Source organism: Myotis myotis, unplaced genomic scaffold (genome assembly GCF_014108235.1).
Source record: "Myotis myotis isolate mMyoMyo1 unplaced genomic scaffold, mMyoMyo1.p scaffold_m19_p_17, whole genome shotgun sequence".
In the NCBI taxonomy this organism is placed as follows: domain Eukaryota; kingdom Metazoa; phylum Chordata; class Mammalia; order Chiroptera; family Vespertilionidae; genus Myotis; species Myotis myotis.
Window position 1 is genome coordinate 36,484,224 of NW_023416321.1, and position 27,178 is coordinate 36,511,401.

Below are 27,178 nucleotides of genomic sequence, written 5' to 3' on the forward strand. Positions count from 1 at the left end.
ATTTTCAAGCAGCCACAATAAAAATGTTTTAACAAGAAATTATGACTTGTTTGAAACAAAGAAAAAATAAAAAGCTTTAGCAGAGAAATAGGTCTAAAGAAGAACCAAATGGAAATTTTAGAACTAAAAATATAGTAGTTGAAATTAAAGTTCAGTTGAAATGGGCTCAACAACACTATTCATGAGAAACCATGTGAGATGGCACAAAGCAGCACTCCAATGAAAAGTATAATTTAAGTGTATTTCCCTAAAAAGCAAAAATGATTGTATTTCCAATCTTTTTAGTGAACTAAGATTTCAACTCAAGAAAGTAAAAAGAGAACATGAAAATAAGCTCAAAGTATGAGGAATTATTAATGATGAAACTAGCCAGTGATGGCGAACCTTTTGAGCTCGGCGTGTCAGCATTTTGAAAACCCTAACTTAACTCTGGTGCCGTGTCACATATAGAAATATTTTGATATTTGCAACCATAGTAAAACAAAGATTTATATTTTTGATATTTATTTTATATATTTAAATGCCATTTAACCAAGAAAAATCAACCAAAAAAATGAGTTCGCGTGTCACCTCTGACACACGTGTCATAGGTTCGCCATCGCTGAACTAGATATTCATCATCAAATAGAAAGAGCACAGCAATTGACTAGTAAAACTAATAAATTTAGTTCTTCGACTGGTCCAATAAAATAGACCAATCTTTGGTAAGTCTGATGAAGAAAGAAAGGAAGGGGCAGGGGAAGGAAGAGAGAAAGAGAGAAAATACAAATAAACAATATTAGGGGTTATTACTATAGATAAGGAGATTTTAACAAATGATAAAAATATAAATGTTCAAACTTGCAATAGTAAATTTGAGCAGGCACGTTAAAGGTATGTTTTAGTAGAAATATCAATTACCAAGTTTGACTCAACATGAAGAACTCTCAACAGAGCAATAATTATGGTAGGAATTGGAAAGGTATCCAAGGAGCTATCTATCCCCCCAAAGGCATGAGGTCCAGATGGTTTTATAGGTGAATTCCACCAAGCCTGCCCGGAACGGAAAACCCCTATGAGCTCTAATTTTTCCAGAGAATATAAAAATTTCCAGCTTACTTTACAAGGCCAATGTAACTCCAATAACAAAGCAGAACAAAACCAACAGAAAAAGACAAAGCCCCTCAAAAGAAATCTATGGGTCACTCTCATTTTCGTTGTTTATTTTTAACTTATGAGGCTCTATACTTTTTTAAAATTTTTTTTAATTGATTTCAGAGAGGAAGGAAGAGTGAGAGAGATAGAAACATCAATAATGAGAGAGAATCATTGATCGGCTGCCTCCTGCAAGCCCCCCACTGGGGATCGAGCCCACAACCTGGGCATGTGCCCTTGACCAGAATCGAACCTGGGATCTTTCAGTTCGCAGGCCGACGCTCTATCCACTGAGCAAAACCGACTAGGGTGAGGCTCTATACTTTTAAAAATTAAATTTATTAGGGTGATGTTGGTTAATAATCACATTATATGTTTCAGATATACACCTTTATAATATGGCATCTGTAAGTGTTGTCACAAATGGCAATATTTCATCTTTTATGGCCACATAGTATTCCATCATATATATGAACCACATCTTTGTTCAATCATTTGTTAATGGACACTTATATTATTTCCATGTCTTGGCGATTGTAAATAGTGCTGCAATGAACATAGGGGTACATATATCTTTACAAATAAGTATTTTCAAAAATTTTGGGTAGCCCTAGCCAGTTTGGCTCAGTGGAAAGAGCGTCAGCCTGCAGACTGAAGGGTCCCAGGTTCGATTCCGGTCAAGGGCACATGCCTGGGTTGCAGGCTTAATCCCCAGTGTGGGGCATGTGGGAGGCAGCCTATCGATGATTCTGTCATCGCTAATGTTTCTATCTCTCTCTCCTTCTCCCTTCCTCTCTGAAATAAATAAAAATATTTAAAAAAATTTAGGTAGATGCCTAGGAGAGAGATTGCTAGGCATATGGTAACTCTATTCTTAATTTTTTGAGGAGCATCCATACTGCTTTTCAGAGTGGCTGCACCAGTTTACATTACCACCAGCAATATGTGAAGGTTCCCTTTCTCCACGTTCTCTGCAACATTTGTTATCTCTTGAGTTATTGATAGCAGCCATTCTAACCGTATGAGGTGGTATTCCGTGGTTTTGATTTGCATTTCCTTTATGACTAATGATGTTGGACATTTTAAAAATATATTTGTTGGCCAGATGTATGTCTTCCTTGGAGAAGTGTCTATTCAGATCTTCTGCCAATTTTTATTTGGATTGTTTGTTTTGTTGCTGTTGAGTTGTATGAGTTCTTTATATATTTCGGATATTAGTCCCTTATTGGAGGTATCATTTGCAAATTCTTCTCCCATTCAGTTGGTTGCCTTTTTGTTTTGTTGATGGTTTTGTTGTTGTGCAGAGCTTTTTGGTTTGAGATAGTCCCATTCATTTATTTTTGCTTTTATTTCCCTTCCCTTTGGGGTCGAGTTCACAAAACACCACCGAGGCCAATGTTGTAAGTTTAATGCCTGTGTTTTCTTCTATGTGTTTTGTTGTTTCAGGTCTTACATTCAAATCTTTAATCCATTTTGAGTTAATTTTTGTGTATGGTGTCAGATAGCAGTCTACTTTCATTCCTTGGTATATGACTTTCTGGTTTCCCAATACCGTTTTTTTTTTTTTTTTTTTAAATATATTTTATTGATTTTTTTACAGAGAGGAAGGGAGAGGGATAGAGAGTTAGAAACATCGATGAGAGAGAAACATCGACCAGCTACCTCTTGCACACTCCCTACTGGGGATGTGCCCGCAACCAAGGTACATACCCTTGACCGAAATCAAACCTGGGACCCTGAGTCCGCAGGCTGATGCTCTATCCACTGAGCCAAACCGGTTAGGGCCCAACACCGTTTTTTGAAGAGACTTTCCTTTCGCCATTGTATGTTTCCGGCTCCTTTGTTGAAAATTAGTTGGCCATATATATGTGGTTGATTTCTGGGCTCTCAGTCCTTCATAAAATTAAAAACATTTTTTTCCATCTCCCTCCCCTTTGGCAACCATCCGCTTATTCTCTATATCTATGTGTCTATTTTCTATATTTATGGGATCTCAATTCTGTTCCATTGGTCTGAGTATCTGTAGTTCTGCCAATACCATATTGTTTTGATTATTGTAGCTTTGTAGTATAGTTCGAAGTCAGGGAGTGTGATACCTCTGACTTTGTTTTGTTTTGTTTGTTTTTTAGTTGCTTTGGCTATTTTGGGTCTTTTGTGTTTCCATACAAATTTGAGAATTTTTTTGTTCTGTTTCTGTAAAAAAAAAAAATGCCATTGGGATTTTTATAGTAATTGCATTAATTCTGTATATTGCTTTAGGTAATATGGCCATTTTAACAATGTTAATTCTTCCAATCCATGAACATGGAATATTTTTCCATTTATTCGGTTTCAACAATGTCTTACAGTTTTCTGGGTATGGGTCCTTCACCTTCTTGTACATTTGTTACCAAATTTCAGTAATTGTAGTTATTTTTAATGTCCCCCTTTAACCTTTATGTTATAATTAAGTATTTAATATCCTATTTTGAAGTAGTTTTGCAGTTTCCTGTTTCTGTCTGTCTATTGTTCTTTTTACTCAAAGCTTTGAACACTTTTGTCTTTTTGTTTGTGGTAGAAGAACTTCTGGAGACGGGAAGTCCCAGGTCAGGGTGCATGCTATGGGCTCCTGGAGAGGGTCTCTTTCTGGCCTGCAGATGCCATCTTCTTCTATCCTCACAGGGCAGAAGATTAATTTTTGACAGTTTGAATAAAATGTGATCTGGAGAAGTTCTTTTAGCATTGGTCTATTAGCTTCCTCCCAGCGGTTCTCAACCTGTGGGTCGCGACCATCGGAAAACACATATAGCATATCAGATATTTGCATTACGATTCATAACAGTAGCAAAATTACAGTTATGAAGTAGCAACGAAAATAATTTTATGGTTGGGGGTCACACAACATGAGGACCTGCATTAAAGGGTCGCGGCATTAGGAAGGTTGAGAGCCACTTTAGAGTCTATTCTAAAGTCCAGTTCTTTCCAAAAGCTTGGGAAGTTCTCATCAATTATTTCTTTCAGTAAGTTCTGTGTTCCCATCTCCCACTCTCCTCCTTTAGGAATACCTGTGATCCTCACGTTGCTCTTTCTAATTTAGTCAGATAGTTCTCATAGAGTTCTTTCATTAAAAACAAAACAAAACCAACAACCTTTTAGTTCTCTTTCTTCTCCCTCCTGAGTCACTTAGAGGTTGTTGTTGTTTTTACTTACAAATTTTTATCTTCATGTTCACTCTTCGATCTGATCTGCTCTGTTTTCAATGTTCTCTAGTGTATTCCTCTTCTCCTTCATTGAGTTCTTCAGCTCCAGAATTGCTTTTTTGTTCTCTCTTATAGTTTCAATCTCTTTGGTAAAAATCACTGAACTGTCTTTTTTTAAAAAAATTGTAAGTTTATTGGGCATTTTATTATGTGGTTTTTGTTGTTGTTGTTTTTTTGGTTTCAGAGAGATAGAAACATCAAAGATGAGAATCATTGATCAGCTGCCTCCTGCACGCCCCACACTGGGGTTTGAGCCTGCAACCTGGGCATGTGCCCTTGACTAGAATCAAACCCGGGACCCTTCAGTCCACAGGCTGACGCTCTATCCACTGAGCCAAACCAGCTAGGGCTGAACTGTTTTTCTGTGTATATCACTGAGCTTCTTCATAACTGTGATCTTTGACTTTGAGTTTGGTTTCTGGGGACTTTTTTTCTTTCTGTTACCTTAGTTGTTTATGGTTTTTAATGGTTTGCTTCTCTGCCTGCACATGGAGGTAATGAACTTTTTTCTTGTTTAGATGCTGTTTGCTCTCAACAATTCAGCAGGTTGATGGATAGGTTACTCTCTTCTTGCTGTGGTGCTTAAGTCATCTCAGTTTTCTTTACCAGGCTCTGCCAGGGAGTGTGGGCAGGGGAGGTAAATTAGCCGTCTTGCAGCTCCATCCCCCTCCCAGTAATGGCTGTCAGTACTGTTCTGTTGTTTTAAGCTTCCCAGCCACCTCTACCTGGCTCTACCCTGACGGGGAAAGGACAAGGGAGATGCCCTTTTTCAAGTGAGAAACTACTTCTCCTCCTCTTATGCTCCAGGCCACATGAGGAGAAGGGCCGCGCCCTGACTCTTGCAGGAGCTGCAGTGGATGCTGAACTGCATTGGTGCCCACTGTCCCGGACTTCCCCCGTGCCACTTCCCCTGCTTATTTCCATACGCCCACCTTCTGATGTCCTGAATCTTCCAGGTGTGTTTGTGTTAAGCAAGATCCTTTATTGAGTTATGGTTGTGTGACCTGTTGCAAGTTTAAGTGGAGCAACAATGGGGTCTTCTTAATCATGATGCTGACATCAACTTGGACCACTCTTATTTTCTAACGTAGATGTAAAAGTTTTAAAGAAAATGTGAGCAAACCAACCTAGAATTATACTAAAAAAAAATAATTTATAATGGCCACATAGGGTTCATCCCAAGCATTCAAAGATGCAAAATTGGAAAAAATTAAGGACATTGACATGGAAGAAAATAAAATATAGGATCATTTCAGCCGGTGCCAAAGCACATGAATCTCTTACCTATGACTGCAAAAATCCTTCAACTTACGAATCCTTGGAGAAGCAGAACTTGGTTCCTATTACAAAAGCTGGAAATATCAGATACTTGCTTTCACTGACCCACGGAGTCACAGGCACACGATCAATCAGGTCACACCAGATGTTGATTCAGGAATTAGTATCACAAAGAATAGCAGTGGCACAGAATTCTCTCTCTCTGCAGCGGGAGGTTGAGTAAACACTGAGTCCCTGGCTCGGCAGCTGGAGCAGTCCAAGCTTCAATGACCTGGTCTTGCAGCAGGAGCAGAGCTTTGCTCACCAGACTGGTTCTGCAGCCTAATTCTGGCCACTGTCCTGGCTACACAGTTCCAAGTTTGGTTCTCTAGCCCTCACTGACAAATCTGTAAAGTAGCCAGTGTATTTTTAATAAATTCCTTTCAGCCTAAATTAACCAGATCATCTTCTGCTGCTTACCACTATAAACCCTGTTACTAACGCAGCAAAAACCAACAGCCTCAGGGCCTTATTCCACATTGTAATCTCTATACAACTTTCTGCCTCACTTCCTGCTGTCTGCTGTCTCCTTTTCTCCACATTTTCAAATACTTTTTGCAAATATGTAAATGGCAAGACTATGGACTAACTGCATCTGGCTCGTGTCCACCCCTTGTCCAGTCACCAATGGCAAATAGACAAGGGCAGACTCATGCCCTTTCTGGGGTATAGTAGGTAGGACATTTAAATCATTAGGATATGGTGACTGGATCTCTGAAATAGGCACCTAACCTGATGTTGGCAAGTCCTAAAAGCTTTCTAGATGAAGGAATTCTGGGCTGGAACTTTCCATATAAGTAAGAGTTACACAGGAGGAGGTAAGAGATGAGAGAGTCCAGGCACAAGAGAGAAAATGGTCTAGTGTGAAGAGATGGGGCTGGAGAGGTAGGCAAACATCAGATCACATAGGACTCTATTAGTCATGTGAGGGGTCTTAGACTTCCTCCTGGAAAGAGCCATTGATGAGTAAGCAGTGAAGTATTTGAGCAAATCTGAAGTTCTGAAAGACAGCTCCAGTGGAGAATGGGAGAAAGGGAAGTCAGAAAGCTAGGACACCAGATGGGAAGCTGTTTAGGTGAAGCAGTAGAGAGAAGATGGCACCCTGGACTAGAAATGGTGGCAGGAGGGAAAGAAAAAAAGAGGTAAAATCAATGGAATTTGGTGACAAGTTAGATGTGGGGATGAGGGTGGGGAGGAGTTAAGGATAACTATCAGGGATTTTGTTTATATTGATTGAATGACTAGACCAGCATTTTCTTTCTTTCTGTTGTTCTCTTTCCTCCTTTGGGCTTTTGTTTTATTTTGTCTTTTTTTTTTAAATCTTCACCCAAGGATATTTTTCCATTGATTTTTGGAGAGAGTGGAAGAGAGAAAGACAGAGAGATATATTGATGTGAGAGAAACACATTGATTGGTTGCCTCCTGCATGCACCCCAACCAGGGCCCGGGCTGGGGGAGGACCCTGCAACTGAGGCATGTGCCCTTGACCAAAATCGAACCTGGGACCCTTTGGTCTGCAGGCTGACACTCTATCCACTGAGCCAAACCAACTAGGGCTCATTTTGTCTTTGTTCTTTTCTTTTATTTCTTTAAAAAAAAAAAAAAAAAACCGGGTGGCGGCGGGGTCGGCGACTGGCGAGAGTCTTAGGTGCAGCTCGCCGCCCGACCCGGCCCGGACCCCGCCGACCCCGCCTGATCCCGGTGCGCAGATCGAGCCCGCCTGGTAAGCGCGCGGCCCGAGCCCCCGGCGCCCGCCCGCGGCCCGGCTCCACGACGCCCCCGGCCCGCCATCCTCTCCTCTGCAGCTGCCCCCAGGCCCCTACCCCTGCGGCCATGGGCCCTGCCCTTCACCCCCGCCCTGAGCCCTGCCGGCCCGGCCTCTGCTCCCTCCCTCGGACCCAGGACCTGGCTTGAACACCGCGTCCAGTCCTGCGAGCCCCCGGGGGGTGTCGGGGCCTGGCTAGTCTGAACGGCGGCCTGAGCGCTTTCGTTCTCTTCTCTTGCCCTTTGCGGTGGGTGATCGCCTCGGGGAGGGGCCCAGGAGAGGACTGTCATTTTCGCCGGTTCACGTAGCTTTACGGAGACTTGTGCTCCTTGTCTGTCTGGCCTGGTAGCCTCTTTGTAAGCCACCAACTGAGAAATAATTGTGTTCGTTTAGTGCAGCTCTGCTATTTCTGCCTGCCGCTTGTGATGGCGCGAGTGGGCGCGAGGACCGGCTCCTGGGTTGGTTTTGGCGCCTCTTTCCAAGCAATAGCCCCCTGGGACGAGAGGGCTGTTCTCGGAGGGCGCTGTGGGTGCCTCTGCCTGCCGCCTGTGCAGCGGTGGCCTTGAGTCATCCCTGGTGAGAAAGTCCGAACATAAGGCCAGGCGTTCTGCAGTCCGACAAATGGCTTCATGAACTGGGAAGACGTCCTCACTGGGTTCAGCTTACACTCCGTTGCAGAAACATTCCATTGGACCATCCCGGTTTCAAGGGTTAAAATAGGAGTTCTTGGGTCATCTTTCAAGATAACAGTTAAGGTGTTTTTTTAAAAGATGTTTTTATTGATTTCAGGGGGAGGAAGGGAGAGGGAAAGAGAAACGTCAGTGATGAGAATCATCTAACAGTTGTCTCCTGCACACCCTCCACTGGGGATTGAGCCTGCAGCCCAGACATGTGCCCTGACCAGAATCTAACTGGGACCCCTTGGTTAATAGGAAGATGCTCAACCACTGAGCCACACCAGCCAAGCCATAGTTAAGGTTTTAAAAGCGAGGAGGTATTTATGCTAAATAGCATTTCAGGTTGGCCCGTGTGATTCAGTGGTTAGAGCTTTGGTTTGCACACCCAAGGGTCGTGGGTTTGATTCCTGGTCAAGGGCATGTACCTGGGTGCGGGTTCAATCCTCAGCCCTAGTCTGGGTGGATGTCGGAGGCAACCAATCAATTTGCCTCTCACATCGATGTTTCTCTCTCCCTTCTTCCCTTCCACTGCCTCTAAAAATCAATGGGGAAAATCTCCAGTGAGGATTAACAAAAAAACAACAATACCTTAGCATTTCAGAGAAATTGGGATTCTCACATCCCAAACCAGTTGCCAATGGGAGGTTCCTTTTAAATTGAAGCTAAGTAATTTACTTTTCACGTATTTTCCCTTTAGTGGTTGTGCAAATGTTCACTCCACTTTATTTGACGCAGTGAGAATTCAGAGCAGGCTCCCCCCCAGTCTGACTTCTGTTGCCCATGTCCTGGTGACCAGACGTGAGGGCAGGCACAGTTGTGTGGGGACCTGTGTCGGCAGGTGTGCGGGTCAGCCCTGCACTCCACCCCACACAGGGCTCTCCTGTGGCTGCCATGAGACCAGAGTCTGCAGAGGGCTCTGTAAATTCAAACCCACCAGCACATCTCTCCAAGAGCGACTTAGCCCGTTTCTGCCTTTCACACTGTGGTGACAACATTCTACCGGAAGCATTCAGTCTGGGGGCCGGTCCTGGGCAGGACTGTGCTTTGGTGTGTTTGCCCTCAAGATCTGCTCATTTCTGGGGGAAATCACACGCAGCACAGGGAACTCCAGGGCAGAAAGGAGCATTGGGTGAATTCTGGTTTGTTTCCATCAATTACAGAAAACAGATCTCTATTTCTTAACTGATCTGGCCTGGAGTGGACTCTGAGGAACATCAGAGTTATGGACTTCCAGGCTTAGGTTTGGTTGTGTGAGACTCAGGGTTCCCCTCACTGAGTAACTTAAGATTAAAGATGAAATTTGGACGGAGATTCTTCTGGTCTTGTTTTTACCTGCACCTCAACATGAAGCTCCATGACACTGTTAACGGAGAGCTGGTCTGAGCAGTCAGTCACGTGCCCGCAGCAGTGAGGGGCAGGGAGGTGGAGGTGTGAAGCGCCCAGCAGCAGAGCGGGTGTGCGGCATTGCTGCTCACACTGCTCACACTGACAGCCCTCCGGTGTTCTCCAAAGGCTGCGTGTTGCCATGTGAGTTAGAGGGCAGCTCACAGGTTCCACTCACAGTCGCGAGAAGGCCATCTTCAGAGGCCACACACTTCCAGGTGGAGATGACCTGGAACCCAGGTCCGACCCGAGGTGGTGGACACAGAACCTGTGGGGATCACTAATGTCCAAAACTGTGCGTGGCCCCCACCTCATGCCTCCAGCTTGAATCTTTTTATCATTTTGATTTTCCTGGTCATGAAGTCAGTGGGCCACCAGTGGAGGTTGAACTTGGCCACAGCTCGGAGGCTACAAAGAAGGAAATGGCGGGCCCTGGCCGGCGTAGCTCAGTTGGTTGAGCATCACCCTGCGCACAGAAGGCCGCTGCACACTCCCCACCTAGGCACGTGCCTGGGTTGCAGGCTCGATCCCCAGCGGGTGGCATGTAGGAAGCAGCCAATAGATGTATCGCTCACATCGATGTTTCTCCCTCTCCCTTCTTCTCTTACTAAAAATTAATTTAAAAAAACGTAAAAAAAAGAAAAAGGGTGGGGTGAGATGGAGGGGGCCAGTGGGATAAAGGGGACATCTGTAATACCTTTCAACAATAAAGATTAAAAAAATAAAGAAAAGAAATGGCTTTCCAAAAAAAAAAAAAAAAAAAAAAAAAAAAAAAAAAAAAAAAAAACCTCTTTTTAAAAAATATATTTTATTGATTTTTTACAGAGAGAAAGGGAGAGGGATAGAGAATTAGAAACATCGATGAGAGAGAAACATCGATCAGCTGCCTCCTGCACACCCCCCACTGGGGATTGCCCACAACCAAGGTACATGCCCTTGACCGGAATCGAACCCGGGACCCCTCAGTCCGCAGGCTGACACTCTATCCACTGAGCCAAACCAGTTAGGGCAAAAAAAACCCCACCTCTTTTTTAATCAATATTTTTTAGAGAGAGAGGGAGAGACACATTGATGTGAGAGTGAAACATTCATCAGCTGCCTCCTGCATGTCCTCCACTGGGGCTTGAGCTCACAACTCGGGCATGTGCCCTGACCAGGAATTGAACTGGCAACCATTCAGTGCAGGAGATGACGTCCAAGCCAACGGAGCCACACCAGCCAGGGCATCTTTTGTTCTTTTTTTGTATCTATCTTAGACCAGCAATTTTTTTTTTTAATTTATTGTTTTTAGAGAGCGAGAGGAACATCAGTTTGTTGTTCCATTTATGATGCATTCTTTGGTTATTTTTTGGATGTGCCCTAACTGGAATGCAAATCCACAACCTTGCCATTTCAGGATGACACTCTAACAAGCCAGGGCCAGACCAGCAATTTTTAAAAATACGTTTTTATTGATTTTAGAGAGAAGAAGGGAGAGGGGTAGATAGAAACATCAATGATAGAGAAACATCTATCAGCTGCCTCCTGCACACTCCCTACTGGGGATTAAGCCCGAAACCCAGGCGTGTGCCCTGACTGGGAATTGAACCAGGGACCTCTTGTTTTATGGGTCGACACTCAACCACTGAGCCACACTGGCTGGGCCAGACCAGTGATTTTCAACCAGTATGCTGTGGCACACTAGTGTGCTGCAATAATTTTTAAAACATGCTATACCTGGCTATTTAGTCAGGGGCACTGACCTCTTTTCCCTTAGACTGTCAAATTTTTAAAAATGACAACACCCCTACCTGGTTTGGCTCAGTAGATAGAGCGTCAGCCCACGGATTGAAGGATCTCATGTTCAATTCCAGTGAAGCATGTACCTCGGTTGCAGGCTCGATCCCCAGCCCCGTTGGGGCACATGCAGGAGGCAACCAATAGATGTGAAAGAGACACATTGATGTTTCTCTCTCTCTGTCCCTTACCCTCCCTAACACTCTCTCTAAAATCAATGGAAAAATATCCTTGGGTGAGGATTAACAAAAAAACAAACAAAACAGAAAAATGACAACAGCCTGGCAGATGTGGCTCAGTAGTTGAGTGTCAACCCATGTTTCTCTGTCATTGATGTTTCTATCTCCAATTCCCTTCCTATCTCTAAAATCAATGAAAATATATTAAAAATAAATAAAGCCCTAACTGGTTTGGCTCAGTGGCTAGAGCGTCGGCCTTTGGACTGAAGGGTCCCAGGTCCGATTCCGGTCAAGGGCATGTACCTTGGTTGCTGGCACATCCCCAGTGGGGGGTGTGCAGGAGGCAGCTGATTGATGTTTCTCTCTCATCAATGTTTCTAACTCTCTATCCCTCTCCCTTCCTCTCTGTAAAGAATCAATAAAATATATTTTTTAAAAAATAAATAAATAAAAATGATGTTACTTTGAAAAATAAATAAATAAATATCAGTAGCCAACACAATAGCAGTCCAGTGTGAATGCCATCTTGAACCATACATATATGTCATATAATAAAGTTGCATCTTGTTGATCATGTTGCATAATAAGGTTGCAACTATTGGTTAAGTTTTGGTACCAGAAATCCTTATATACAAATACAGGCATCTGGCTTTTTTTGTTTTAATGGCACCTGACTTTTTAAAAAGTCACTTTGGAGCAAAAAGTGTAGGTAATTATTATTATTATTATTTTGTAAATCAATCAAAGTTATACCTATTTTTTTGTCAGATTGGCAAAAATGTATTTTTTGATGTGCTGCAGAATTTTAGTAATTAGTTTCTGTGTGCCATGAAATGAAAACGGTTGAAAATCGCTAGTAGAGAAAATAAATGCATAATGGTACCATTCACCGGGCTGGACAACACGGGCAGATAAGCTGCTTGGAGAGAGATGAGCTCTGTTTTGAACGTATTGTTCTAGTGCAGCCGTGGGCAAACTACGGCCCGCGGCCGGATCCCGCCCGTTTGAAATGAATAAAACTAAAAAAAAAAAAGACCGTACCCTTTTATGTAATGATGTTTACTTTGAATTTATATTAGTTCACACAAACACTCCATCCATGCTTTTGTTCCGGCCCTTCGGTCCAGTTTAAGAACCCATTGTGGCCCTCGAGTCAAAAAGTTTGCCCACCCCTGTTCTAGTGTCTTTGGGATACTCAAGAAATCCAAAAGGCAGTGGGATATATGTGTTTGGGTCTCAAGAGAGAGGTCTGGCCCTAACCGGTTTGGCTCAGTGGATAGAGCGTAGGCCTGCGGACTGAAGGGTCCCAGGTTCGATTCCGGTCAAGGGCATGTACCTTGGTTTTGGGCACATCCCCAGTGGGGGGTGTGCAGGAGGCAGCTGATCGATGTTTCTCTCTCTTCGATGTTTCTAACTCTCTATCCCTCTCCGTTCCTCTCTGTGAAAAATCAATAAGATATATTTTTTTTAAAAAAGAAAGAGGTCTGGGCTAGAGATAAAAATTTAAAAGTCACTGGAGTACAAGTGGTAGTTGAATGCAAGGGAATGGACAAGGATAATCTCAGAGGTTTGTGTAGCATAAAAAAAAGAAGGGGCCCAAAGAACCAAAGTCTGGGGGTTGGTTAATTTTCATGAAGGGCAGAGGAAGAAGAATCCACAAAGGATATGGGGAAGGGCTAGCCGGAAAGGTAAGAGGAAAACCGGGAAGATTCGTGTTATGAGTCCCAAGGTGGGTGTGACCGTGAGTATGCAGGCTGCGGAAAATAATGGAGAAGTGTCCAGTGGCTGTAGAGGGGTTGGGGCACTGGCAATTTGGAAAAGAATGCTAAACAATGGAGGGGTGAAACCAGCCTAGAGTCAGTGAGAAGGCAGAGGGAGGTGAGGGTTAAAATTAGGCGACTCTAACCATGTAGCTGTGGAGGGGAAGTGAGAGTGGCAGCTGGAGAGGTTTCTAAAAGCTGGATGAGGGTGGTGGTTAAAGAAGTCCACTCCCAGTCACCCTGCTGGAGAAGGAAAGTGGGAGAAATTAGAGCCAAAAGGAGGGCTTGGGGGAAGGCTGCGGAAGGGGGTGATAAGGGCCTGTGTCCGGGAGGGAGACTGTTCACTGGGTCTCAGGAGTCCCTATCAGGTTGGCACTTCCTCCTATCCCCATTCCCTTCCTGCCCCTGACCAGGCCCTCCCTAGAGCTGGAAGAAAGAAGGACCGAGTCACACCCTGGAAGCTCTGTGCCTTTGGAGGTTTTTCTGCCTGCCCGTAAGCTGGGGTTAGGGCTGGGAGGGGAGGGGAGCGGGTCTGAGGGAGGGATGAGAGCCAAGGACCTGCAGCTAGCAGTTAAGGCTTTGGGGGACAAGGGCAGGAGAGGGGAGTGGAGGTTGGGAGGTGTGGGAGCCAAGTTTCTGGAAAGGATCCTGGAGGCTTCAGCGAGGGCTAGGGCCTGGGGGAATGATGTTGGGGCCAGTGAGGTACCCGCTCAAACTTCCCTTGCCCACAGGTCCTCATGCCTCTCCTCCTCTTGCTGCTCCTGCTACCGAGCCTTTCACATCCCTTTCCCACCTGTGAGGTCGCCAGAGTGGCCACCCAGGTGGAAGTGAACTGTGACAATCAGGGTCTGAAGGCGATGCCTTCAGATTTGCCGGCAGAGACCACCATCCTCCGCCTGGGCGAGAACCCCCTGCGCACCTTCTCCATGGTGTCCCTGGTGCCTCTGACTAGGCTCACTCAGCTGCATCTGGGTGACAGCCAACTGACCGAATTGCAGGCCGATGTGGAACTACCGCTGCTGGAGACCCTGGAAATACCCAATAACCAGCTGAAAAGCCTGCCCTCGCTGGGACAGACACTGCCAGCACTCACCACCCTGGATGTCTCCTTCAACCAGCTGACCTCATTGTCTCCTGGGGCCCTGGATGGCCTCAGCCACCTCCATGAGCTCTCCCTGCGGGGCAACAGGCTGAAGAGTCTGCCACCCCGGCTCCTGGCGTCCACGCCCCAGCTGAAGAAGCTCAATCTGGCTGAAAACCGGTTGACGGAGCTGCCCCTTGAGCTCCTGGATGGGTTGGAGGAGCTTGACACCCTCTACCTCCAAGGAAACTGGCTGCGTACAATACCAGAGGGCTTCTTTGGAGAGCGCCTTCTGCCTTTCGCTTTTCTCCACAATAACCCCTGGTTCTGTGACTGCAGCATCCGTTATTTCAGTCGCTGGCTGCGAGACAATGCTGACAGTGTCTACTTATGGAAGGAGGGTGAGGAAAACAAGGCCATGACCCCCAATGTGGAGAGCGTGCGATGTGTCAATATGGCAACACCCGTCTCTGACTACATAGGGAAGGACTGTGGCCCTCTCAAAAGTGTGGATGGCCTAGACTATGATGTATATGACGAGGGCGCTACAAGTGAGAAGGTGCCTACCACGAGGACTGTGATCGCCAGCACCAAAGCCCATACAACTCACTGGGGCCTACGCTACTCAGAATCTACTGCTTCTCCAGACAGCCAAATGCCCTACTTGCCTCCAACTCGTGAGTCCACTAAGAAACAGACCACATTTCCAACCACGTTAGAATCCATTACATTCTCCCGCACTCCAAAACCCACGACTGAAACCACCAAAACCTCGACCACCCCAGAGCCCACCACAGCCCCGACCACCCCAGAACCCACCACAGCCCCGACCACCCCAGAGCCCACCACAGCCCCGACCACCCCAGAGCCCACCACAGTCCCGACCACCCCAGAGCCCAGCACAGCCCCGACCACCCCAGAGCCCACCACAGCCCCGACCACCCCAGAGCCCACCACAGCCCCGACTACCCCAGAGCCCACCACAGCCCCGACCACCCCAGAGCCCACCACAGCCCCGACTTCCCCAGAGCCCACCACAGTCCCGACTACCCCAGAGCCCACCACAGTCCCGACCACCCCAGAGCCCACCACAGTCCCGACTACCCCAGAGCCCACCACAGCCCCGACTACCCCAGAGCCCACCACAGCCCCGACCACCCCAGAGGCTACAACCCTGACCACCCCAAAACCCATCACAACCCCGAGCACCCCAGAAACCACAACTCCAACCACCTCAGAACCCATAACCTCAGAACCCAGCACACTCCAGACCACTTCAGAACTGACCACAGAACCCACCTCCCTCTCTCCCTTAAAATCCACAACAATCATCTCTGACTTTTTCGACCCCGAAAAGGTCCGAGGACTGGCTCAAGGGAATGTGGATAGCTCCAGAAACGACCCTTTTCTCAACCCCGACTTTTGCTGTCTCCTCCCCCTGGGCTTCTACATCTTGGGTCTCCTCTGGCTCCTGTTTGCTTCTGTGGTCCTCATCCTGCTGCTGATCTGGGTCTGGCACATGAAAGCGCAGGCCCTGGACTTTGGCCAGCCTGTTGCCCTGACCACAGCCAAGCACACCACACATCTGGAGCTGCAGAGGGGAAGGCAAGTGGCTGTGCCCCGGGCCTGGCTGCTTTTCCTCCAAGGATCACTCCCAACTTTCCGCTCCAGGCTCTTCCTGTGGATCCGGCCTAATGGCCGTGTGGGGCCTCTGGTGGCAGGACGGCGGCCCTCAGCCCTGAGTCTGGGTCGTGGTGAGGACCTGCTGGGTACAGTGGGCATTAGGTACTCTGGCCACAGCCTCTGAGATTGGGTGATTTGGGGACTTTGAGAGGCTCTGATGGGCTTTCTTATTGGGATCTAGTGGGGGGTGGGGGCTAGTGAAAATCACAGGGTCAGGGGGAGGTCTTAATTACTTTCTTATCAGAAGCCTTCCCTTCATACCACAAGAACATAACCTCAAAACCAGTAAGCCAGGAGAGGAAGTGAGATGGAGTTGGATGGTTCATAGAAAAAAACACTGGATGCAGTTGGGGGGGTCTCAGACCACTAGGTTATTACTACTTTGGGGAAGTTTTAGATAAAAGCAAATAAAAAACAGAATAGAACCTGGCTGGTGTGGCTCAGCGATTCAGCATCGTCCTATAAACCAAGAGGTCATGGTTCAATTCCTGGTCAGGGCACATGCCTGGGTTGTGGGCTCAATTCCCAGTGTGGGGCATGGAGGAGGCAGCCAATCAGTGATTGATGTTTCTACCTCTCTATTCCTCTCTAAAAAAAAAAAAAAAAAAAAAAATCAATAAAATATTTTAAAAAAATAGAATAGTGGTCCTCACATTTATCTGTATTGAAAATTTAGAGCCCTAACCGGTTTGGATCAGTGGATAGAGCGTCGGCCTGCGGACTGAAGGGTCCCAGGTTTGATTCCGGTCAAGGGCATGTGCCTTGGTTGCGGGCACATCCCCAGTGGGGAGTGTGCAGGAGGCAGCTGGTCAATGTTTCTCTCTCGTTGATGTTTCTAACTCTCTATTCCTCTCCCTTCCTCTCTGTGAAAAATCAATAAAATATGTTTAAAAAAAAAAAAGAAAATTTAGAGATTTATCAAGATGTGAGCCCTGATTGTCTTGGGGTGGTATAAATATGGTTTTCCTTTCCTCTGCTTGGCATTTTCTAGTTTTCTATCACCACATTATTTATATAATAAAAAATAATTTCAAAAAGAAAAATTAAGTTCTTTTGGAGAGGAAGAGTGGCTGGGACACCTGTCCTTGGCATTCCCAAGGCTCCAGCTACCCCCAGTCTAGTTGCACTACTCACCCAAAAAGATCTAGCCGTAGATTGCACTTCTCCTGCTTGGGGTGCCTACTTGTCTCCTCCAGGGGTGACCACCCTCCAGGCCACCCCAAGCACCGGTTCCAGATCAAGAACCATACGTTTCCCTGGAGGTTAGTAACACCACTGAGGCCTGTCTGTGGCCGCAGCACTAGGAGTGAAGGTGGGTGCTTGCTCTCACCTGCAGCCTCGGGAATGCAGCTTTCCTGCGCTGTTCAGGTGAGTGCGACAGAGGAAAGGTGTGGGTTTTACCGAGTAGTCCGTTTCCTACTCTCAAGCTAGGATGCATGCTAATGGAACCCACTTCGCTCACCTTGTGCCACATTCTCCCATTCTCCTTACCACATCTGATGGGGCTCTGTCCTACCTTGCCTCCAGCACAAACCTAGGCTTGGGGCCCAGAGAATGAGGAGACCCCCTCTCCTAGGTGGTGCTGGAAGAATCTTCCTAACTCGAAAACCCAACTGAATTTCTCCTGCTCTGAACTCTTCCCTGGGTAGAGGACAAACTCCTGAGCATGACAATCAAGGACTTCTGTGCACTGATCCATTGAACACTTCAGCTCCATCTCACAAACACTTCACCACCTGTGTCCCGGCTACTGCACCTGCTCCCCGGCCCTTCCCCTCTAAGCCTTTGCGCTCCTATCAGCCACAACTGCCCCGCCCCCCTTCCCCAGCTAGGCTGCTGCTGTGCACAGGTCTCTCCTCCCCCAAGCAAAGCCGGTGCTCCAAGTTACCCAGCACCTGCCTATTGCTACACTCCCAGCAACCCGAACTGCTCCTGTGCCATCTTCCCCTCTGGACTTGGAATTCCTTAAGTATAAGACTCAGACCCCAAGTGTCTCAAAGTGGCCACAAGGCGCAGGCCAGCATGTACATGGAGCAGGTAGAGACAGGCAGAGGTGGGAGGGCCCAGCACGATGCCAGGCTGCTGAGCTCCACTTCTATCCAGAGGCTCTGCCAAGAGGACAGCTCCCACCTGCTGCCTGCCTGTCCCCTGGCCTGGCTCACAAGCCTTCAGACCTCATACTGCCCAACCCTCCTTCCAGCTGACCTTCTCATACCCTTTTATGCCCCAAGAGGTTTGGGGGCTCCTAGAGGCCAGGGTCTGGGAGTCACGCAGACAAGGCAGTCACTCTCCCCAACCTAGTGCCCAGATCAAGTCTCGGGTTCCTCAAACTCCAGGCTTTGGGAGTCTGGCTCCTGTGCTCACTCCCCCCGCCCTCCCCGCAACACACAAGTCAGCCTTCTCTTCCCATACTCTTTATTCCCTCCCTCTTTAGGCCACAGAAGCAGTCATCAGACCCGAGGCTTTCCCGGGGATTACATGAGCTGACTTGTGCTGACTTGTGCATCTGTTGCATTCTTGGCCAAGTGGCTGGGAAGCAAGACACAGTGCTTGGGTCTTGGTTTTCCTCACCCAGCCAGCTGCCACAGTGAGGCTGATTTACGTCGCACTTTCATAAAACCAGCAGGTGCTTTTTCTGTAATCGTTTTTCTTAAAAATTCCAGTTGATGTTCTCCAGGGGCATCACTTCTTTGTCCAGTCTCCCCCCTCCTCCAGCCCTCACAACTCTTCAAAATTTGGGGGTAGTGTTATCAATCCAATTACAATGTCCTCAGGGAAGTGGAGGAAATCCAATTTATTGATTATGTCCTCTCACTGCAGACCCTCTGACCATCCTGACAGCTCCCGCGCTCTCTAGTCCCTCAGCTCTGCCTTGGTTTCCCCACTGAGAAGGGGGAATCTTCTGCTGTCCTATGTGACGTGAAACTAACGCCCAAGAGGAGGCTGGAAATTCTCAGGGAGTTTCTCAGCTTCCCCCAAGGCACAGCCAGGGACAGAGAGGTCATGAAGATCAGGACAAGCAGGGTGAGCTGGAGCAGGGGGAGGGCAGACCAAACTCCTTTACCGCAGAGGAAGGAACCACACTGTGGAGGGAAAATAAATAGAGGGGCCCAGGGCAGCAGTCCAGGCCCCCCAGGGGCACACTGACTGTAGGAGCAGCAGGCGAGTGGGAGCCCAGCACACTGGCTCCAGGCCCCTCGCCTGCCTCAGCCACTGAGGAAAAGACGCTTGTAGGCCTTGTTCATCTGCTCCAAGAAGATGAAGGTGAGGACGGTGTGGGGGCCCAAGCGGGCATAGTACGGTGTAAATCCCTTCCACAGGCTGAAGAAGCCCTCGTAGCGAACGACCTTCGCCAACACATCCTAGACAGGCAGGTGGGCAGGACACTGGGGCTAGGACCTGGCCTCTGGGGCCCTGGCCCTCATACCCAGCTACCCTCGCTGTTTTCCCAGGACATCCAATCCTCCAGCCCAAGCCCCCAGCCCTGTTTCCTCACCAGGCCGTTTTTGTATTCCGGCTTCCCGTCAATCATTCGCATGTTCTGGATCCTGAAGGAGAGGAGGCAGGGGCATGAGAGACCTAACGGGGGCCCTCCCTTCCTTCTCCAGGCCCAGGTCTGCAGACTCACCGGGTCTTGACAATGTCCACGGGCATGGAGGCAGCAGTAGTGACCAGGCCACTGATCATGCTGGCACAGAAGTGGCACAAGATGTTGTCAGAGAAGTAACCTGGGGGAGGTGGAGCAGGGAGTGGCAGTCAGCTAGAGCCCGGCTCAGGCCAGGCTGGGAGCTAAGGGCCCAGCTCTAGGTCTCACCTGAGTCCAGTAAGAACTGCTTGGATTGGGAGTAAGAGGCGAGCTGGGCAGCATTGACGACGACCGCCCGAGCCATGGTAGGGATGCAGCCCTGGGTGGGGAGTGGAAGAGGATTCAGAAATGCCTGGGACCTGACCCCACCCCTCGGGTCTCCAGCCCCTTCACTCACCCTCCACAGTGTGGGGACCCCCTCTTCCCGAGCGATTCGAACCAGGGCATTAAACACATTTTTGTAGCCACGGCGTTGGTCAGCTGGAAGCCTGGTGGGAAGGCAGGGAGAGGCCAAGCTCAGGACAGACCATCCTGTCCCACAGGAACAAAAAAAGGGTGTCCAGAACAGGTGAATGCTCTGCTTTAGATTGAAGGTAAGAAGTTAGTCCTTAATTCTAGATTCCAAAGAATGGAGCTGGAGGCGGGCTCAGACCTGGAACTCACCGGCCATCGGCGGTCATGCGAATAAGAGCCACCTCTGCTGGTGTTCCCACAAAGGCACCAGTTGCACCTGCAGTCATGCCAATCAGGGCCTTCAGCAGAAAGCCGGGAGGTGTACCATCAGCCCCAGTCAGGCGTTCAAACAGCACAGTATAGATGCCAAGGCGAGTGGTGGTGTAAGTGGCCTGGCGCAGTAGGCCAGCTGACAGCCTGGGGAGTGAAGGGGTCAGTCTATTAGGCCAAGGTCTGGAGCTGCCAACCCGCACCCTAACCCCCATCCTGTGGCCTCAATACCCGGTGTAAATGCCCCGCAGCCCTTCTGCCTTAAGGATACTGGTAAGGGCATGGAAGCTGGTTTTGTACTCTCGCGTTTTGGCTCCTTCCCCGCTCAGCTGCATCCGGTTCTTCACCAGGTCCAGGGGTTGTACAAAAACGGTAGCTCCCATCCTGGGGGAAGACAGGGGTAGAGTCCAAGTGTCCCAGATCTACCAGTGCCTACTTGGTAACTGGCAACAAGTCACAAGGGGCAGGGCCTGCCATACCATTGACTAAATGTTCAGGAGGTCGTTGGACATGAGTATAAGTCTATGCGTGTATCAGGAGCAATGGGTCTAAACAGTCCAATGATCCAGCATGCAATGAAAAGTGCTCCATGCAACTCCAAGGGGGTCAAGCAGTGACTTGGGACTGCATGCAGTCCGACCCATTCAGGACCGGCAGGAGCCATGCAATGACCTGGAACTCCATAAACCCGGCAGAGCCAAGCAATGGGTTGAGAAATTCAGGTGGCCGCCCAGCGGGAGCCGTGCAATGACCCCGCATGCAGCCTAGTAAGGGCCCTGCAATGGGTAAAAATATCCTGGTATCCCATCAAGGACCTCGAAGAACACTGAGGACGGCGCTGACCCCGTGCCGGCTCAGTACACTGCAACAGACCCCAAGATGAACTGGGCCCGGTTACTTGCACCCGTCCCTTCCTCCTCTTTACCATCCCTAGGGCCTGCGCTTACCCAGCCAGGCCCCCAAACAGGAACTTGACCGACTTAGGGGACGTACGGGGTTTCCCGTCCATCCCGCCGGCCCCGGGACTCGCCGTCGCCGCCATCGCTACTCGATGGCCCTGGACACCCGGTCCCGTGCACGCGCGGCCCCGCTCGCGCCCAAGGTGACACCACGCGCAACAGGGGCGAGGGCGCGCGCGCACAGGCCGGCGGCTCGGGGTCCAGAACCACGGGGATGATGGCGCAGGCGCGCAGCGCAAAGGTGGCCGGGAGTAAGGCGGAGCTTAAGGAGGAGCTCAAAGATGTACTGCGAAGGGGTGTGGCTGATTTCGGAAGTCAGAGCATAGGCGCAATTTTTACCAAGTTGGAATCGCGGGAAAATAGAGAGGGTGTTGAAGATCTCGCGAGATCGGGTAAACTAGGCTAGCAAGAGTTAGGCGGTATCTCGCGATAGAGACAGCAAGTTTCAGCAGGTGGGAGGGAACTGTGATGAGGTCTCTCGCGAGACCTGAAGGTACCGCGACAGCGGCAGCGACAGCGGCCACAGGGAGGAGAGGTTTGTAAACTGGTCAGCTCCAGGATTCGGGCTGTAAAAGGGGAACGACTAGGTCGTCTTCTGGAACTTCAGTGCTTCCTTCATCTCCACAGGCACTCCCTCCAACTCTAACCTTTCTTTTAACCGGCCTTTTAGGACCGGAAGTCCTTCATCTTGAGCGTCCAATGCTGGAAGCGGCCTGACTTTCTTTACCGGAAACCCTTTTCCAGGACCTAGGAAGACGGCCCACCTGGCCGGAAGTCCCACCTCTTTGAGCGCCCCCACCCTCCCAGAAGTTTTTCTGTCACCGGTGTTTACCTCCCTCTCCTTTCCCCGTTTTATCCCCATTCTAGGGAAGGCTACATTTAGTGTCTCCTAGGTCCACTAAACGGTTTGGATATCTCATTTCCCGAGCCGGGGTTCCTTCCCCGTATCTCCATGTAGCTGGGAAGTGGAACCTGGGGGTGGTTGGACCCCTGGGATCCTGGAGGGGCGGAGAGGGCGCAGAACTCCGCTTCTGCTCCTGCTACCAGGACGCCGGGGCCTCAGCCTCTCCCTTCCCGCTGCCATGCACTCTGCGGCCTTCTCGCTTCCTGTAGTTGTGGCCACTGTGCTGTGGGGAGCGGCCCCCATCCGGGGTCTCATTCGAGCGGTGAGTCAAAGGGGTAGTTGGGGGAAGGGCGCTTGAGGGAGAGATTGCAGGCTGAAGGGGAACATGCAATCTTTTGTCCGCAGACTTCGGACCACAATACCAGCATGGACTTTGCAGACCTCCCAGCTCTCTTTGGTTCTGCCTTGAGCCAGGAGGGACTTCAGGTAATTTTCTTTCCTCTTCTGTTTCCTTAAACCTCCCATCCAGGATAGGGATTGAGGAGCCATAATACCCTTGGATGAAGCTAGAGGTAGGAAGAGTTGAGTGAGAAAGTGCATTAGCACATCTAGCGTGGAATCCAGAATCTAGAGGGAGAAGACCCAGCCTAGCCTAAGAAATCTGAACCCTGTGAGGGAGACTGAAAGTGGATCAAGATAAAAGGCAGGGAGAAGTGGTGTTTACAGTAGAATCTCTGGGGTCAGTTATTGCTTTATATGATCATGGACAAGTTGATCTCTCTGAGCCTTAGTTTTACTTTACCATGTGATAATAATAGATGTTATCTCACAGGGCTATTGTGAGGATTAAATTAGATAAAGAAATTTTGTAGTACTTAATCACAAAGATGCCCACACAGCAAAAATCGGGCCATAGATATCAATGTAATTGTTTGTAGGATGGGTAATTGGGAAATTAAAGAGAGGTGTTAAAAAACAAAATTCTAGCCTGGCAGGTGTGGCTCAGTGGTTAAGCCTTGGCCCATGCAGAGAGATCACAGGTTCCATTCCAGGTCAGAGCACATGCCGGTTGTGGGCTCCATCCCCAGTCAAGGCTGTGCAGGAGGCAGCCAATCAATGATGTTTCTCTCTCATTGATATTTCTGTCTCTCCCTCTCCCTTCCTCTCTCTCTAAAATCAATAAAAACACATTCTAAAAAACACACAGAATTCTACCGAGTAAATTTTAAAGACCTTCCTGGCTTTATCCAATGATTTATGAATTGGGCAATAACCCATGTAGCAAATAGAAAGTAACTCCAAAGAATTGTACATACTGAACGACTTTTAAGGCAGAAGGGAGCAGGACAAGGGAGTTACATTAGCAAAAAGCTGGTTGTTTTTGGCAAGGTCACCTTTCGGTAATGGCAGGGGGTCTATCAGGCAGATTACTTCACTAGTGCTGACCAGGTAATTCCAGAATGGCTTATGATTCCATTCCTGGGAGTGGCTGAAACTATAATTAAGTTCGGTATTAAGTCTCAGTTTGGTGACATGGGGCTTAGCACAAGTGACTCCATTTTTTAAATTGATGTTGGAGAGAGAGGAAGGGAGAGAAACATCAATCACTGCCCTCCCATACACACCAGGGATTGAGCCTGAAACCTAGTATGTGCCTGACTGGGAATGGAACCTGTGACCTTTTTTGTGTATGGGATGACACTCCGACCAATTGAGCCACACAGGTCAGGGCCCTGTTGCCTCTTTTCTATTTATATTTTGTGTGTGTTGTCGCTTCTTTTTAACAGAGAGGAGTATGTTCTGTATGAGTATGTACTGGAGAGGGGAGTGTGAAATGGAACTTGAGAGAAAGTGACATGGATAAGTGGAGAGTTGATGTACAATCAGTGGGAAACTGGAATGCAGAATTTGAATTAGAGAATTGGAGTATGGGGTATAGGTTAGCTCATCTGGGACATGGAGAGGGATAAAGGGATGGTCTAGTAAAAGGATGTTGTTTGATATATTTTCATATTCAAGAAGCTGAGAAGAGGTAGATTTCTGACTTAGGTGGAATGCTCAGACCCCAGGAATGAGAAGGAAGTAGATAGAGAACATGTATGTGGGGGCCAGTGTGCTTGGTGGGCCCTATGGAGAGCAGAACCTAGGGAGGTGAAATCCAACTGTTTACTTCTTTTCTCCAGGGCTTTCTTGTGGAGGCTCACCCAGCCAATGCCTGCAGCCCCATTGCCCCACCACCCCCAGCCCCGGTCAACGGGTCAGTCTTTATTGCACTGCTTCGAAGATTCGACTGCAACTTTGACCTCAAGGTTGCTGAATATGGAGTGGGAGCTGGGAATCTGAGGGTAAAAAAATGCACCAGGAATGAAGGGAGATAAGACCCATAATGGCTCCTTATCCTGTCTTGTCTCCGTAGGTCCTGAATGCTCAGAAGGCTGGGTATGGTGCAGCCGTGGTACACAATGTGAATTCCAATGAACTTCTGAACATGGTGTGGAATAGTGGTAAGGTTGGACCTGAAGGGCTGGGTTTTCAGTAGAGTTCAGACTTAAGAGATGGTGGATGGGCTAGAGCAGTGGTCGGCAAACTGCGGCTCGCAAGCTGCACGCGGCTCTTTGGCCCCTTGAGTGTGGCTCTTCCACAAAATACCGACTTCTGTGCATGGGCCACGAAGTTCCAATCACACTGTATGTGCGCGCCCACACGTATTTTGTGCGGGCCGACCACTGGGCTAGAGAATTAGGGGAAAGAAGTCGATCTTTGGGTGGGATGGCACAAAAGAACCAAATGCTAGGATTACCAAAGCATTTGAGTAGAGGGTTGAGTCCTCAGTGTAATGAATGCCCTGATCCCTGCAGAGGAAATCCAGCAACAGATCTGGATCCCGTCTGTGTTTATTGGGGAGAGGAGCTCCGAGTACCTGCGTGCCCTCTTTGTCTACGAGAAGGGGTAGGATGTGTCCCTCTTTCCCATTCTTTCTTTAGCACTTCCATGCCAATCTGGAGCCCAAGCCTCAGGCCCTTCTGTCTCTTGACTTTCCACCCCTTTTCCATCCATGGGCCTTATCCAGAGTCAGTTACTTTTTCTCTTCCTTTGTCACTGCTTTTCCTGCCCCTGATACTGGTTGGTCTTCCTTTTCCCAGGGCTCGAGTGCTTCTGGTCCCGGACAGTGCTTTCCCATTGGGTTATTACCTCATCCCTTTCACAGGGATTGTGGGACTGCTGGTTTTGGCCATGGGAGCAGTGATGGTGAGTAGCTCAGGGAGCATGATGGGAAGAGCTGAGGCCTTTAAAACCAGACTGGCTCTGGGGTTTAGTAATGGGGATGCTTTGTACTGGATTGTCCAGTTTTGTTCCCTAAGGCTGATCTGATCCATCCACTCCCTTTCCCCAGATAGTTCGTTGTATCCAGCACCGGAAACGGCTCCAGCGGAACCGACTGACGAAAGAGCAACTTAAACAGATTCCGACACATGACTATCAGAAGGGTGAGGGGGGTAGGGGAGCAGAAGGCCTTCCCCATAGTGTATGGTTCTGAAGGAGTTTGAGCCCAGGAGATAAGGGGCAAAGAAAGATGGCAGGGAGATGTCAGCCTGAGATGCCACCTTGCCTCTTTTAGAGAGGGAGATGGATAGAGATAGAAACATTGATTTGAGAAACATAGATTGGCTGCCTCCTGCACCCCCCTACTGGGGATCAAACCCACAACCTGGGCATGTGTCCTGAACAGAAATCCAACCAGTGACCTCTTGGTTCATGGGTTGACAACTCACCTGAGCCACACCAGCCAGGCACCTTTCCTCTTTTTACCCACACATATAATGAAGACAGGATAGGAACAGAGCAGATGAGAAGTAAAGATGACTAATGGAGTAGTTGGGGGGAAAGATGAGGACCAACCTTGATTATAAGAGAACATAAATGGAAGGAGTGGGCAGGATTTACTCTGAGAACAGGTGGAGGGGCGAGGTCTTTCGGCCCAGGAGTCTCCATGCCCAAATAAGGCCATAGTAGAAGCCCTACCCTCATCTCCACCCCTCCCACTGCGGTTATCTCCACCCACACCCCTCCCCAGATAAAACCCACTTCCCTTCTTACCTCTGCTTTTCTTTGTCCCTTCTAAACCTCCGTTCCTCGTGTTCTACCTTGGCTTTATCCTTGCAAGTCCCAGTCTTAGCTATTCCACTGGCTTTGTAGAACCAGGGAAAATAACTTGCAAGGGTTAGCTACCTATAGGCTTCCCAGAGTGAGTGCTTATGGGCCCTGGTCCAAAGTACCCGAATAAAAGGACTCCTTTTTTCCGCCCCCCAGGAGACCAGTACGATGTCTGTGCCATCTGCCTGGATGAGTATGTGGATGGTGACAAGCTGCGGGTACTCCCCTGTGCACATGGTGAGGCCCTCAGTTTCAGTGCCCATGTCCCACTCTACCAGCAGGCATGTTGTTTCACTTCATTCCTCTCGGCAGCCTATCACAGCCGCTGTGTGGACCCCTGGCTCACTCAGACCCGGAAGACCTGCCCCATTTGCAAGCAGCCTGTCCATCGAGGTCCTGGGGATGAGGAGCAGGAGGAAGAAACTCAGGGACAAGATGGTGATGAGGAAGGGGAACCAAGGGACCATCCTGCCTCAGAGCGGACCCCACTTCTGGGCTCTAGCCCTGCAACGCCCACCTCTTTTGGCTCCCTAGCCCCAGCCCCACTTGTTTTTCCTGAGTCTTCAATAGATCCCGTACCCTCTCCTCCTTTGCCCTCCTCAGCTGCCATCCTAGTCTAATAACCCTTGTCACCCCCACCCTGATTACCTATTTTGCACAGCCTTTCTCTAGCCTTCTATGTTGAAGAATAGGGGATATTTCTACCCTGGGTTTCTCCCTTACCCAATCCCATCCTTTTGAGGGGGTTGGTACAAAGGGACTGGGTCTTCAATTACTGGGTTAATAAAATTGTTTTTGTTGACTAAGGAAGGGGAAGATCATTCTCACACAAATGAACCTCTTACCCACTTGGGAAATTGCCCCCTTTTTTGGTATAAAGGGGCAAGGGAGTTCTGGAAGAGACTAACCTAATCATG

General features: G+C 48.5%; 3 protein-coding genes across 5 annotated transcripts; 2 read left to right on the plus strand and 1 right to left on the minus strand.

Moving 5' to 3' along the window:
* The first annotated feature begins 13,439 nt into the window (after nucleotides 1–13,439).
* GP1BA (glycoprotein Ib platelet subunit alpha) lies at nucleotides 13,440–16,169 on the plus strand. Its single transcript, XM_036342120.1, has 2 exons — nucleotides 13,440–13,723; nucleotides 13,962–16,169. Exon 2 carries the CDS (start codon nucleotides 13,968–13,970, stop codon nucleotides 16,116–16,118), a length of 2,151 nt encoding a protein of 716 aa, XP_036198013.1. The 5' UTR covers nucleotides 13,440–13,723; nucleotides 13,962–13,967; the 3' UTR covers nucleotides 16,119–16,169.
* Nucleotides 16,170–18,392: 2,223 nt separating this feature from the next.
* On the minus strand, nucleotides 18,393–21,497 carry SLC25A11 (solute carrier family 25 member 11). Its single transcript, XM_036341137.1, has 8 exons — nucleotides 21,251–21,497; nucleotides 20,535–20,687; nucleotides 20,244–20,450; nucleotides 19,978–20,068; nucleotides 19,809–19,899; nucleotides 19,623–19,722; nucleotides 19,491–19,542; nucleotides 18,393–19,356 (listed from the first exon to the last, which is right to left on the minus strand). Exons 1-8 carry the CDS (start codon nucleotides 21,343–21,345, stop codon nucleotides 19,201–19,203), a joined length of 945 nt encoding a protein of 314 aa, XP_036197030.1. The 5' UTR covers nucleotides 21,346–21,497; the 3' UTR covers nucleotides 18,393–19,200.
* Nucleotides 21,498–21,619: 122 nt separating this feature from the next.
* On the plus strand, nucleotides 21,620–27,068 carry RNF167 (ring finger protein 167). 3 transcript variants are annotated; one of them, XM_036341136.1, is made up of 10 exons: nucleotides 21,620–21,809; nucleotides 21,933–22,428; nucleotides 22,512–22,592; nucleotides 24,290–24,415; nucleotides 24,523–24,610; nucleotides 24,965–25,055; nucleotides 25,250–25,355; nucleotides 25,501–25,594; nucleotides 26,418–26,498; nucleotides 26,574–27,068. In XM_036341136.1, the coding sequence occupies exons 2-10, from the start codon at nucleotides 22,345–22,347 to the stop codon at nucleotides 26,879–26,881; spliced, it is 1,059 nt and encodes a 352-aa protein (XP_036197029.1). In that variant the 5' UTR covers nucleotides 21,620–21,809; nucleotides 21,933–22,344; the 3' UTR covers nucleotides 26,882–27,068. The 3 variants fall into 3 exon arrangements, with proteins under 3 accessions (XP_036197029.1, XP_036197027.1, XP_036197028.1); XM_036341134.1 differs by having other exon boundaries at nucleotides 21,620–21,797; XM_036341135.1 differs by lacking the exon at nucleotides 21,620–21,809 and having other exon boundaries at nucleotides 21,816–22,428.
* Nucleotides 27,069–27,178: the final 110 nt, after the last annotated feature.